The sequence below is a fragment of the Tubulanus polymorphus genome, chromosome 8 (genome assembly GCF_964204645.1).
Source record: "Tubulanus polymorphus chromosome 8, tnTubPoly1.2, whole genome shotgun sequence".
Classification (NCBI taxonomy): domain Eukaryota; kingdom Metazoa; phylum Nemertea; class Palaeonemertea; order Tubulaniformes; family Tubulanidae; genus Tubulanus; species Tubulanus polymorphus.
The window spans coordinates 1387615-1401305 of record NC_134032.1 but is presented as its reverse complement, the minus strand read 5'-3'; the positions used below and the strand labels follow the sequence as shown (position 1 = coordinate 1401305).

General features: G+C 44.2%; 1 protein-coding gene across 2 annotated transcripts in view; it reads right to left on the bottom strand.

The window, feature by feature from the left end:
• Positions 1-179: 179 nt before the first annotated feature.
• LOC141910186 (uncharacterized) overlaps positions 180-13691 on the bottom strand; it is a 49606-nt gene continuing 36094 nt past the window's right edge. For both annotated transcript variants that reach the window (XM_074800904.1, XM_074800905.1), the window contains 4 exons: positions 12207-12434; positions 10974-11100; positions 9412-9523; positions 180-4529 (listed from right to left, as the gene is read on the bottom strand). In XM_074800904.1, coding sequence (XP_074657005.1) covers positions 2604-4529; positions 9412-9523; positions 10974-11100; positions 12207-12434 — 2393 coding nt within the window. In that variant the 3' untranslated portion in view covers positions 180-2603. The remainder of the gene's footprint in view (positions 4530-9411; positions 9524-10973; positions 11101-12206; positions 12435-13691) is intronic.

Genomic DNA, 13691 nt, shown 5'->3' with positions numbered 1-13691 from the left:
TTTTCTTTTCAATCCACCCCGAAATATGTGGAAATATTGAAACGTTTAAATGGAATGTTTAATGCATTAGAAATAAGCGAAATATAGTAAATGTAATAATAATAACTTATATAAAACGAAGGTGGAATAATTACTGGTGATAGCACATCTAATATCAATAATAATAATAATAATAATCATAATAATCATTATAATCATAATCGATTTATATTTCAATTGAAAACACAGAAATCTTCATGATACAATCATTCGACGTAAACGATAAAATACCGCGTAAAACAGTTTTTTTTTTTATTCATCAAGTTTTAAAAACCATAATGCCGCACGATCGCAAGCGATTAATTAACTTCCTAATTAATGAGCCGCTAATCAATGAGACACCGTTTAATGAGACGTTATCAAATTCGATTTTTCTTAATTTTAAAGCTTATTAAAAATCAGGCTCGCGAGACGATAATAGAGTAAGTTTGGATTTGAGTGGAAATTTCATTTCGATTTTATCGACATCACCATAATGAAATTTGAGGAAATCATCTAAAAATGACTCCTAACACACGCGCACGGGGGGCAGTAAAAACATCAGACTGAATTTGGCTTCGAATACTGAATAAGTTTAGCAAATTTACATCGGATAAAAATGGAATGTATTAAAAAACGTTTAATTTGGCGGACGATTTCAAAAAGTTTTGAAATTCGTCGAATTCTCAGATGGGCAAAATATAGACAGGAAACCGAGACATTTTCATCATCATCATCGTTTTCATCATACGTTTAGGATAAATGCATCTATTTTATATATTGCTTGGAAGTTTGTTTGTCAGTCGCGGAGATCGATTACGAATCTAGCCCCGACGCGCTATTTACAGATTTACGCCAGTCTAAATTTCATCGTTTCGGTCGGAATCAACCCTCATTAAAACCGGGATCCCCAAAAAAAAAAATAATTAACCCGTCGGCAGACAGTCTCGGCGACGTGAATTAAAACGTCGAGAGACAAAGTGCTGCCCAGCGCCAGTACAGTTAGTAGAATCAATCTCAATTCAGTTTTATTCGTGGGTCTTTTCGTATGCGTAGATAATGATAAAATTAAACCATTAATAATAGTAATTATAATTATAATAATCAATGATAAATAATTTATCAAAAGCGAAGAATTTAACAAATAAAATTGATAGGAATGTATATATATATCTGTTTATATGTAATGAAAGTTTAAACCTATTGGCTGCGAATCCGAAACACCCCCGTGACATCATAGGGGGAACGTAAGCGGCCGTCCTTCAACTGCTTTAGAGTCACTAGCTCCACCTGTACACAACGAGATGAACTATGAGCATCCAGCAGACACTAGCTCCACCTGTACACGGCGAGATGAACTATGAGCATCCAGCAGACACTAGCTCCACCTGTACACGGCGAGATGAACTATTATGAGCAGGTCGCAGACACTAGCTCCACCTGTACACGGCGAGATGAACTATTATGAGCAGGTCGCAGACACTGGCTCTACCTGTACACAGCGAGATGAACTATGAGCATCCAGCAGACACTAGCTCCACCTGTACACGGCGAGATGAACTATTATGAGCCGGTCGCAGACACTATCTCCACCTGTACACGGCGAGATGAACTATGAGCATCCAGCAGACACTAGCTCCACCTGTACACGGCGAGATGAACTATTATGAGCAAGTCACAGACACTAGCTCCACCTGTACACGGCGAGATGAACTATTATGAGCAAGTCACAGACACTGGCTCCACCTGTACACAGCGAGATGAACTATGAGCATCCAGCAGACACTAGCTCCACCTGTACACGGCGAGATGAACTAATATGAGCCGGTCGCAGACACTATCTCCACCTGTACGCGGTGAGATGAACTATTATGAGCATCCAGCAGACGATAGCCGAGATGAACAATAACCAGCATCCTGTAGAGACTGGCTCCACCTGTACGCGGTGAGATGAACTATCATGAGCAGGTCGCAGACACTAGCTCCACCTGTACGCGGTGAGATGAACTATAGATGAGACAAATATAGCACGTTGAACTCAGTTCAATAAAAACGCGAGACAAAATTGATTGATTGGTGATAATCATAGCACAGTTATACATCATCGACATGTACATGTACATCAACAAACCAACACAATGACATGTACATGTACATCAACATACTACACAGACATGTAGGCCTACGTACATCGAATGTATATCGACACAAATTTAAATGCATTTACACACCAACATGTACATGTGTACACACTAACATGTACATGTGTACACACCGACATGTGCATGTGTACACACCGACATGTGCATGTAAATCTAGGGGAATGATAGGTATACTACTATTGCTTGTGTTTTTTTGGCAATGTATCAAAAAATTCGTCATTTTCGAGACTCGATATAAAAATATTTCTCAAAATCGACGAAAAGAAGAAAAAGAAAACAACAACGTTCAACGGAATTTGAAACGAATAGAAAAAATATTGAGACCAATAATAGAAATGTGAGTGATAGGGAAATAGAGAATCATCACATGAAAATCAGTGATTCAGTCGGTGATTCAGTCGGTGATTCAATCAGTGATTCGCGTCACACGGCCGTCGGCGATTCTAACCGAGCTCGTTTCACTTTCGCGCGATGATTTTTAAACCACAATTGAACGTTTTTCGGTTCGAGACGCGGAAATCGTTGACGATATTCGGACTTGTTTAACTCATCGCAGTATTTCTCGATCATGTACGCCGTCGGGTGAGTGTCCTCCACGAACCATTTCTCCAACTTCGGGATCTCCGACAGCGGGTCGATGAAAACGCGCGTGCGTTTACGCCGCTCCTCGGCGGCCGCTGACGCGCTACTGTTACCGGTCGCCGTCGTTACGCCCGTACCGTGCTGCTGCTGCTGCTGCTGCGGCTGGTTGTTGTGATGATGAGGATGGCCGTGTTGATGATGATGATGGTGATGATGAGACAGGAGGGAAGGAGACATCACGCCGTAGAAAGGCGCGATCATGTGGTGAGGATGATTCTGCGGTAGGTGTAACCGATGGTGATGATAGCCGAGCGACGACTGCACCATCGACAGACCGGCCGCGGCGGCGCTCGTCAGGTGGGCGTGCGCCGCGAACGCCGCTTTAAATGCATCGTTGTCGCGGTGATGGTGTCCTCCGTCGTCGGGAGGCTCCGCCTTCACGGACGTCGCGCCGTTCGTCAGTCGACTCGGACTCGAGTGCGACGATAACGACGGCGACGACGTATTCAAATCCGGTTTAGTCTCCAGCGGAAACGAGCTGGTCGACGAGTCGACGCTGCTCGACCGGTCGCCGTTCGATCGGTCGAGTAGTCGACTAGTTGACCGGTCGACCCACGTCGACTCGCGAGCGCCGCCGGTCGACATATCGATCGCTTCGTTGGAATGATCCGAGAAATCATCATCATCGTCGTTATAACGACCGTTTTCATCCTCCTTTTCATCGTCGTCGTTGATCGTCGGTGTCGACCTGTTTAGCCGGTTAACCGGCGGAGGTGTTTTATCGTTGCGAGTCGGCGAGCCGTGTCGACTCATATCTAGAGCCTCCTCTCGACGAGTCGTGAACTCGGCGTCGCAGCCGTTCGCGACGATTCGATCGGGAATCAGCGGATTCACGACGTAAACCGCGTTCTTATTCGGTAATTCGGGAATCGTCGAATCGGTCGTCGCCGGCGCCCCGCCTCCGCCCGATTTAGATTCCGCGTCGGAATCGCCGTTACAAATAACGCGACCACCAGGTGGCGCACTATGCCGCGTCGTTACTAGGGAAATCGGACTGTGACGTTCGACGCTGAGGTTGTCATTATCGTCGATGAACTCGTGCTGTGCGCCGTCAGCGCGGCGTGTGCCGTCATCCGTCGATGCGCCGTTCAGGCGTGTGCCGTCGTCCAATCGTGCGCCGTCGTCTAGATTCGCGCCGTCATCCAGGCACGTTCTGTCGTCGAGGCGTGCGCCGTCGTCGAGCGCCAGCTCCAGATTGCGACACGCGCGTCGTTGAGCGGCGCGCGCGTTCTTGAACCAGTAGATGATGTTGGTGAGGTCGAGCGGCTTGCGACCGCGACGCGACTCCAGCGCGTTCAACTCGTGCAGATACCGCAACATCTGATCGCGCGTCGGGTGCTGATTACGCTGGAACCACTGCTGCAATCGAGGTATCTCTAAATCCGGGTCGAACGAAGTCCGAAACCGCGTTTTATGGATCGAAACGGCGGCCATCGCCGGCGACGACGAATGTTTATTGTTGTTGTTGGCGGCGCCGTCTACCGCGTCTTTGCTCGGCGACGATTCCGGAGACGAGGCCGGAACGACGACCGAGTTTTTAGGGAATACGGGAAGCAGCGGCGGGATTTCGGCGTTGTTGTAATGGCGTAGTTTTCCGTGGTTGATTTTCTCCAACATTTCGTTGTACCAGCGCAGAAACGACAGACGTTTATCGTCGTCGATATTCGCGCTCGATATATCGCCTTGACTAATCAGATTCAACAGATCCTGAAACGATACGAAAATGAAACGCGAACGTTAGAACTGCGATCGATAATATCGATTAGTTATTTCGCATAAAAATACCGGTTAACCCTTTCAGTGCGGTGTATGAATCGGTGATAGATTTCACTAGTACACCGCACTGTGGTGTATTGATGTAATTAGTAATTATCTCTATTGAAAAATGGCGGCACCTGTCAAACACAGTGAAATAATTTATCTATTTAATCTATTGCTGATTTATACACCGCAGTGCGGTGTACAAATCAGTGGTGGATTTTGCTAGTACACCGCACTGCAGTGTATTGATGTAAATAGTAATTATCTCTCTTGAAAAATGGCAGCACCAGTCAAACATAGTGAAATATTAGGAACTAACGATACACTGCACCGCGGTGTAGACGCACTATAGTGGTATTCCCGTTATTCAACACACTAGGGTGGAATTTTTCAAAATTTTCAAATTATCTTCAGCACTATAGGGTATTAATTAGTCAGCACTGAAAGGGTTAACTAAAAATACCGGTTAAGCTAGATTGAGTATAAGCAAGGGGGTAGACATTGATAGGAGCGCAAATAAATGAAACACGATTATCTCTAGAATCTGAGTATCGATATCAATCCATTTTTATGCAAATCCTGACAGCAAGAAAAGAACTTTATTGGTCTTAACTTGTTCGATTGGTTATAGAACTAAGACGGTCTTAAATTGGTCTTAAGCCTAAGCCATGACTGTGGAACTGGGCCCAGAGCTGAGTCATCGGTATTGCATTCAATGGTTCATAGCCATGTTCATTGATAATGAGCATCAGTAGCATCGGTAGCTATCATTTCAATAGGACAACATGATCAAAATTCAATAACTTTCATCCTCAAAAAGCATTCGGCAAATCAAATTTCTTGATAAACTCAGATAAAATAAAGCATGATATTTATTCTTTATTCACAGGATTTCAAAAATTATGGAGAGACGAAATAATCTTCGTCCTAATGCATTTTGCTGCCGGTCCCAAATGATCGGAATTAAGCGCGTTCGACTATGAAAAAAATTTGAAATGCAAAAAAAAAGCCCAATCTGGAAATCAGGAAATCAGGAAACTAACGCGGAAAATGGATCGGATGATTATTGATCGGGAAACAGGGGAAACAGTGATTAACACAGAATGAAGGAAAAGCCTGCATCATTTCCGGACAAAAACTTTCAGGATTCGAAATATGCTGATTTTTACTGCTGGGACGCCGTGATCAGCGCATCATCCACAGGGAACTCAAGGTTCACAGGGTTCGACTCAAATAAGTCGTCGTAATTTTGACAATCATTAAGTCGACGACTTTTCCGAACAACGCGCAGTAAACAGATGTCCTAGTGGGGACAATCATTAAACCGACAACTTATCCCAATAATGACTTAGTTTAAAAAATTGACTAGAAATTGCGACGACTTATTTCGGTGATGCAATGACTTATTCTATTGATGACTTACACCTTTTAGTCATTCAATTATCGTGGCAATTTACATCATTATTTCCATGATGATCGTTTTAATTTGAAAACCGAAAAGTCGACGTTTCAAAGCTTTCCGTATTTCATTGTGGGTTCGAATCCATTTTTATCCAAATGAAAAACTTAGTAAACTAAATGGCAAATACTAAATGGGGATAGAGAGTAGAGATGACTCCAGTTACACGACAACTGCACTACTGCCACCTGGTGTCAGTCGGGTGTAATTAGATGAGTAACTGGCGGCGGCTTACGAACGGTTTATTCGTCGCGATGTAGCGCCACCTGGTGTCAGTCGGGTGTAATAACGAATAGATGTCGAGTAACTGGCGGCGACTGACATATGGTTTATTCGTTGCGATGCAGCGCCACCTGGTGTCAGTCGGGTGTAATAACCAATAGATGAGTAACCGGCGGCGGCTGACGAACGGTTTATTCGTCGCGATGTAGCGCCACCTGGTGTCAGTCGGGTGTAATAACGAATAGATGTCGAGTAACTGGCGGCGACTGACATATGGTTTATTCGTCGCGATGCAGCGCCACCTGGTGTCAGTCGGGTGTAATAACCAATAGATGAGTAACCGGCGGCGGCTGACGCTTTATTCGTCGCGATGTAGCGCCACCTGGTGTCAGTCGCGTGTAATAACCAATAGATGAGTAACCGGCGGCGGCTGACGAACGGTTTATTCGTCGCGATGTAGCGCCACCTGGTGTCAGTCGCGTGTAATAACCAATAGATGAGTAACCGGCGGCGGCTGACGTACGGTTTATTCGGTCGAACATCGTTTACACATGTCACCCTTGAGCTAAATCACAAATCTCACTTAACAACTAGATCGCTGGTTCGGTAACACGACGCCCGCGGGCCGGATCAGATGCGCGCGCGCCCGCGGGCCGCGATCGCGCGGCGGTACCAGCTATAATCCGGCGCGGGCGGATTACCGACCGTCGCGCAAAAACTTACGCATCGATCTCGTCATGAGAAATACAATTTAGCGATTTGATTCGTCGGATTGACGCGCAGCTGAGCCCCCTCCCTCCCTCCTCCCTGCTCCCTACATCCCGCCACTCACGCCAAGTGCTTAAGACGTAATCTACATCATCACCTACGCGCCGCTAGTTTCAATCTGTATTCTATATCCCTTAATACGATTAATTTAATCCAGCACAAATATTTATCGCGTACAACAAATAAATAGATGACGATTTCACTTTATGGAGAGTATTCTTCTTTTTTTTTTTCAAACGGTGCATTGTTCAGTCGAGTATTATCGGTGTCGGTCGGCGCTCGCGCTACGCTCGAGGCTTATAGCCGCAAATCTTTTCAAATGCGATCAAAAACCGGTTTCCATTGTCGTAAAACGTTACTATAGCGAAAAACATCTGCGTCGACGACGCGTTTTATAACGGGATTATCTTTCATCCTCGCGATAACGACGACGACGAACCACGCCCTCTAATGGCGGCGGTAAAAAACGAAACCGAGGACAAGTTGAAAGTTTCACGGACGATAAAACCCGGTCGGTCTCCCGGTCGTCGCTTGAATTAGACTCGAGGATTAAACGAATGGATTGATTCGAACTCCTAAGCATCAAACCTTACTGACAAATGTGACCTATGAAAAACTAAGTTCCACAAAAAAGTTTAACAGTTACTGGTATCCGTTAGTTATTGTATAAATGGGTCCAGCTATTGCCAAATTTGGTCCAGTAACTGTGGAACTTTGTCCAGTAAATGGGGAACTTTGTCCAGTAACTGTGGAACTTTGTCCAGTCAGTGTGGAACTTTGTCCAGTAACTGTGGAACTTTGTCCAGTAACTATGAAACTTGGATTCAGAAACTGTGAACTTGGTCCAGTAACTGTTTAACTGCTGAACTTGGTCCAGTAACTATTCAACTGCTGGGGTCAGGCTGGGACTGGTATTACCTCTAACCCGGGGGCTAACTCAATTGATAATGAATTGAGTTAGCCCGCGGGTTAAAGGTAATACCGGTCTATAAAACCGGGCCCGGGTCCCTTCTTATTCCGAGGATCTGAATCTATTTAGCAGCAGCGAACAACAATTATTATGATTATCATCGACGCACGACACGCTTTACAAGCCGCTTAACGTAATCGCTGTCCTCTCTCCTCTCATTCCTCTCTACTCGCTCGACATGTTCTACTGATCACGCCCCGAGGCCGAGACCAAACAACCGAAATCCTATCTGTTTCGTTACCACGGTGATTTACGAGCTCGGCGATGGATACATCGGTCGCCGCGCCGAGAAACTTTCGAATAAACATTTCTCAGAATTTTCATCGAAGATCCTTCGAACAGAACGGCTAATAATCACATTTCCGATGTTGTGAGTTATGATTCATTTTAATTGCGTCTACACCGCAGTGCGGTGTATGAATCGGTGTTGGATTTTGCTAGTACACCACACTGCGGTGTATTGATGTTATTGGTTTTTAGTAATTATCTCTCTTGAAAGATGGCAGCACCTGTCAAACATAGTGAAATGCTAATAACTAATGATACACTGCGCCGCGGTGTAGACGCATTATAGTGCTATTCCCGTTATTCAACACACTAGGGTGGAATTTTTCAGAATTTTCAAATTATCTTCAGCACTATAGGGTATTTATTAGTCAGCACGGATAGGGTTAACTCATAATTACTCAACTGAATCGCGATGATTAGACCGAAGTTCTAGGGGGTCGATGATCGCTCCACGCTAGACAATTATAATATGCAACGCCCCCTGACGAGCAAAAACAGAATCACAATTGTAGGACACGTCATGGGCTAAAGAAGCTTAAGCTATGACTGGGACGATCACTACGTCGACAACTGAACAACTTGCGCTTACTAAACTGAACTGGAATCAACGCAAATCGGGAATTTAAAAAGACCTTAATCAGGTTTGATAGCTTAGATAATGATGATAATACAGTCGACCCCCGATATACCGCCCTCCCATTTACCGCCACCCTCGCTTACCACCTGGTTTATCGGGGGGTTCACTGTACATGTAACATCTCAAATCTCTACATACATAAAACAATATAAGTATTCCACGTGTTATTCCACTAATGAACACCCACCCAATATACACAGAAACTAACAACACAGGACTCACAGTTCCACAGTTCTGAGTAAGAGTCATTTCTGAGTCAACTCTTTGAAAATGAATTAACTTTAACCGAGAGATAACTCGAACTCACAACTGTGGAACTGGGTCCAGGACACACAGTTCCGCAGTGTTGTGAGTTGTGAGTTGATTTCAGTTCATTTTCAATAAGATAAATGTTCAAACTCACAAAAACTGTCGAAAAACGGCGTCCTGAAAACTTACCTTAACCATGGAATATTAAATGAATTTAAAGTATAAGAATGCTTACCTTATCGATAGGGCAGCCGAGGTTTGAGAGTAGACCCTGCGATTGAGTCAACAACAACTGTAATAGTTTATCTTTAACGTCTGCAGTGGCTGCGTTAGTTTTTACCACTACACTGAAAGATCAACGTGTCGAAAAATGTCCGAAAGTTTCGATGAAACAGCGGCTTGTTCCGGAGGGGCGTGTCCTGGAGGGGTACGGGGGCGTGTTCCGGAGGGGCGTGTCCTGGAGGCGTGTCCTGGAGGGGCGTGTCTTGGACAGGGTACAGGGGCATGTCCTGGAGGGGTACGGGGGCGTGTCCTGGAGGGGTACGGACGTGTTCCCGAGGGGCGTGTCCTGTCCTGGGGACTGGGGCGTAGGAGGTCGCTGTGGGCTGTATGACGGGCCCTCGGGTCTCAGCAGAGAACGAGGAGCCATCGACCTCCCGAGATAGCCACGGGTCTCCAGGGTACACGCAGTGGGCCGAGGGTCTCCGAGTTAGGCCATGGATCTCAGAGGTGCGTGGAAAACTGATTTTTCTTAAATCCAAAAAAAATCGCGGAAATAACCTAAATAGGCCTATTCATTAACTACCACAGCACACCAGATTACTACAACTGGATGACCCAGTTCCACTGTGGATTAAACTCACATCCACGCAATGGATTTAATTAAACCCAGTTCCACTCGGTCCTGGATTTCTGGACAGGCCACAGACACACACACGCGTTACATTAATAGCAAATCTTTCAATACAAATAACAGAAATATTTTCCTTATGGAAACAATTTAAACAAAAAAAAACATCAACTTGGAAGAAATTCCAGCAACGGCAAACATTAGAATGACGTTAAATTGAAGTGAATTTCGGCTAATATTTCAAATGTCGATATGTCCTTGTTTTTGTACGGCCTTTTTTCAATTATTCCGAGTACGGATTTTTCAGGTGGGAAGGAAAAAAACGAAATCGAAAACTTTTAACTACCGCACGGATTTGCGAGAAAAGAAGAGAATGCGTTAAAAGATTAATTCTTTTGAATAGTCGAGTATTTTCCGCATAAAATTTTGGAAGGGCCGCGAAAACAGATTCAAAAAGGGGAACTCATGTTAACCCTTTCAGTGCGTCTACACCGCAGTGCGGTGTACGAATCAGTGATTGATTTTGCTAGTACACTGCACTGCGGTGTATTGATTTATTTAGTAATTACTAATTATCTCTCTTGAAAGATGGCAGCACCTGTCAAACATAGTGAAATACTAGTAACTAATGATACACCGCGCCGCGGTGTAGACGCACTTTAGTGGTATTACCGTTATTCAACGCACTAGGGTGGAATTTTTCAGAATTTTAAAATTATCTTCAGCACTATAGGGTATTGATTAGTCAGCACTGAAAGGGTTAATGGGAGAAACGAAAACTATTTTGGCCAAATAATAAGACCAAAATTGAGCCAGAAAGATTTTTTTTCAAATTACAATGAAAACACTATGGACGTCTAAAAAAAATTTCAGAAATCTTTCCGGACAGCGGATCCGTACTCGGATTAATCGAACGAAGCCCCGAAACGATGAATTAAAAAGCGTACCTATAAATACGTATGCGTAAAGTGGCGACGGTCGTTAAATCGGAGAGAATATCTTCAACTGTAGCTTCCGGATTATCGGTGATCTGTTCGAACGACAACGGTTTCCAGTTCTTTACTTGAATCGCGCCTGAAATACATCGAACACAACGATAATACATCGATAATACATCATTAATACATCATTATTACATTGATAATACATCATTAATACATCGACAATACATCATTAATACATCGATAATACAACATCATCTCGATAATCAATATCTTCTATTCTTAATATCTTCACAATGGCCGGGACCAGGACCGGGACCGGGACCGGAATCAAGCTCGAGTTGAAATTGGAGAGCACGTTTCACATATACATCACACACTGCTGCGGCAAGTGAGGTTAGTCACTTACAGAATCAATTTTGCGATAATTTGACCCGTGCTAAAATTCAGGCGGGTCTTGTCCGACAACATTTTGGCCAGGCCATATTTAGCCCTCGTCAAACTGCCATGGGCCAGTCCAGTGTGTGTAAACAATTAGCCCGAGCCGAATCTGGCACGGGCAAAATTTGGCCTGGGTCAAAACCGCTCGAGTGGGCAAGGCCTATGAGATTTCGGTAATCAAAGATGGCCGCCTTTAAAAATCCATGTTAGGCGCAAGACAACAATTAGTTAGTGAGTTAGCCTTAAAACACATAGGGCAGGGCCCACAAAATAGTGCCTGGAATCAACAAGAGGGTGCCCATAGTTCAAAAGCGATTCCCAGTAATATTCTGCTCCGATGAACTTGTAGGCCCTATACCCCCTCACTTTAATGCGTAGTTAAGATGCTGACCGAACTGCTATATTCGATATAATCCCAGGACTCGACTTTCTCCACAATCGGATATATAGAATATTGGAACAGCGGTCTGCGCTCATCATTGCTTATTATCTATACTTCGAAATATATTTCAATGTTTAAATTTTATATTTTCCATAGATATTGATTGAAATTGATGATATGGGGAAAAATGCTGGATTCGGGCATCGATGGCGGCCATCTTGGATTTATGCAAATTAGGGTCAAAAGACAGCTGCACCGGTGCGTGTCCACATCTTAAATGAATTATGTGGATGTTATCTATTTGTGTGCAAAAGGGGACATTTGTACTCAATTTTGCAGCTTCAGGTCATTTTTCAGACTTAGCAAGCCGACTAAAATGCTAGTCGAATGATGATGTCATAGGGGGATCGATTTACCTTTAGCCGTCATGGATTCCGTGGTGGAATAACCGAGTTTCATCAGCGCCGAACGTACGATTTCGTTGAATAAAGTCGAACACGGAATAATGGCGTAACTGTCGAGTTCTACGGAGGCGGCGGCCGCGCCGGTCACCGCTGCGTGCTGGGACGGGCAGACGCTGTCGGCGTTACCCGGCGACGACATCTGTTCGACGATACAGTGAATTGGAACGGACTTGGCTGCACCTGAAAATATTCACAAATTAAACGCAAATAAGTATCGAGAATTTTGAGATTTGACTTTGGAACCACAGTTAGGTGGATTTACTTCGACTCTTGACCCTTGAGTGGGTTAAATTTCACTCTGAACCCAGTTTTACAGTTGTTTGTTTGTTTTTGCTTTATGTCATTTGGATCTTGGTTTCCCGAAACTAACCCGATTGGATTATTCATTCAATCTCTCCATTGGACCGCTCCATTGGCCTTTGAAGTGTTGTCTGCACACTGTAAGCAACCAGCAGGACTGGAACTGAGCGTGGGTTAAATTCGACTTTGGATTCAATATCACAGAAATGTAGGTTTAATTTGACTCTGAACCCAGTTTAACAGTCAGATGGGGGTTTAATTTGACTCTGAACCCAGTTTTACAGTCAGATGGGGGTTTAATTTGACTCTGAACCCAGTTTTACAGTCATATGGGGGTTTAATATGACTCTGAACCCAGTTTGACAGTCAGATGGGGGTTTAATTTGACTCTGGACCCAGTTATACAGTCAGATGGGGTTTAATTTGACTCTGAACCCAGTTCTACAGTCAGATAGGGGTTTAATTTGACTCTAAACCCAGTTTTACAGTCAGATGGGGGTCCAATTTGACTCTGAACCCAGTTTAACAGTCAGATGGGGGTTTAATTTGACTCTGAACCCAGTTTTACAGTCAGATGGGGGTTTAATTTGACTCTGGACCCAGTTCCATAGTTGTGTGGGGTTTAATTTGACAGTAGATCCAGTTCCACAGTTATTCATGTATGTTTAATTTGACCGTGAATCCACAGTTAAGTGGGTCTAATTTCCTATTTAACCCAGTTGCAGAGTAGCACGTAGAAAGTATGCAGTCGGTGTAGAGCGGTATTTACTGATAATCCCCCGTACGACTCTACGTGGGACTCCGACGACTCCTCTATGACTCCTCTACGCGTGACCGACTTTTAAACATCTGCGACACCGAAACGACAACGATTCGAATTAATAAACGATAAACCCGAGATTAACGAAAGAATCGACGAGTGATCATCGCGGCTCGACCGTTAATACCTTTTCAAACGCGCGCCGTATTCACATATTTACAAAACAAATTGCCGTCTATACAATATTCGAATACGAGAAGATTCCGCGCGGGATTTTCTTTTATTCACGCGCGAAAATTATAATAATCATCGGATCATTTGTAAATCTACGTATGAGGAAAACGTCTGTAGAGCTGAACTCGGCCTGTGAGACCTAG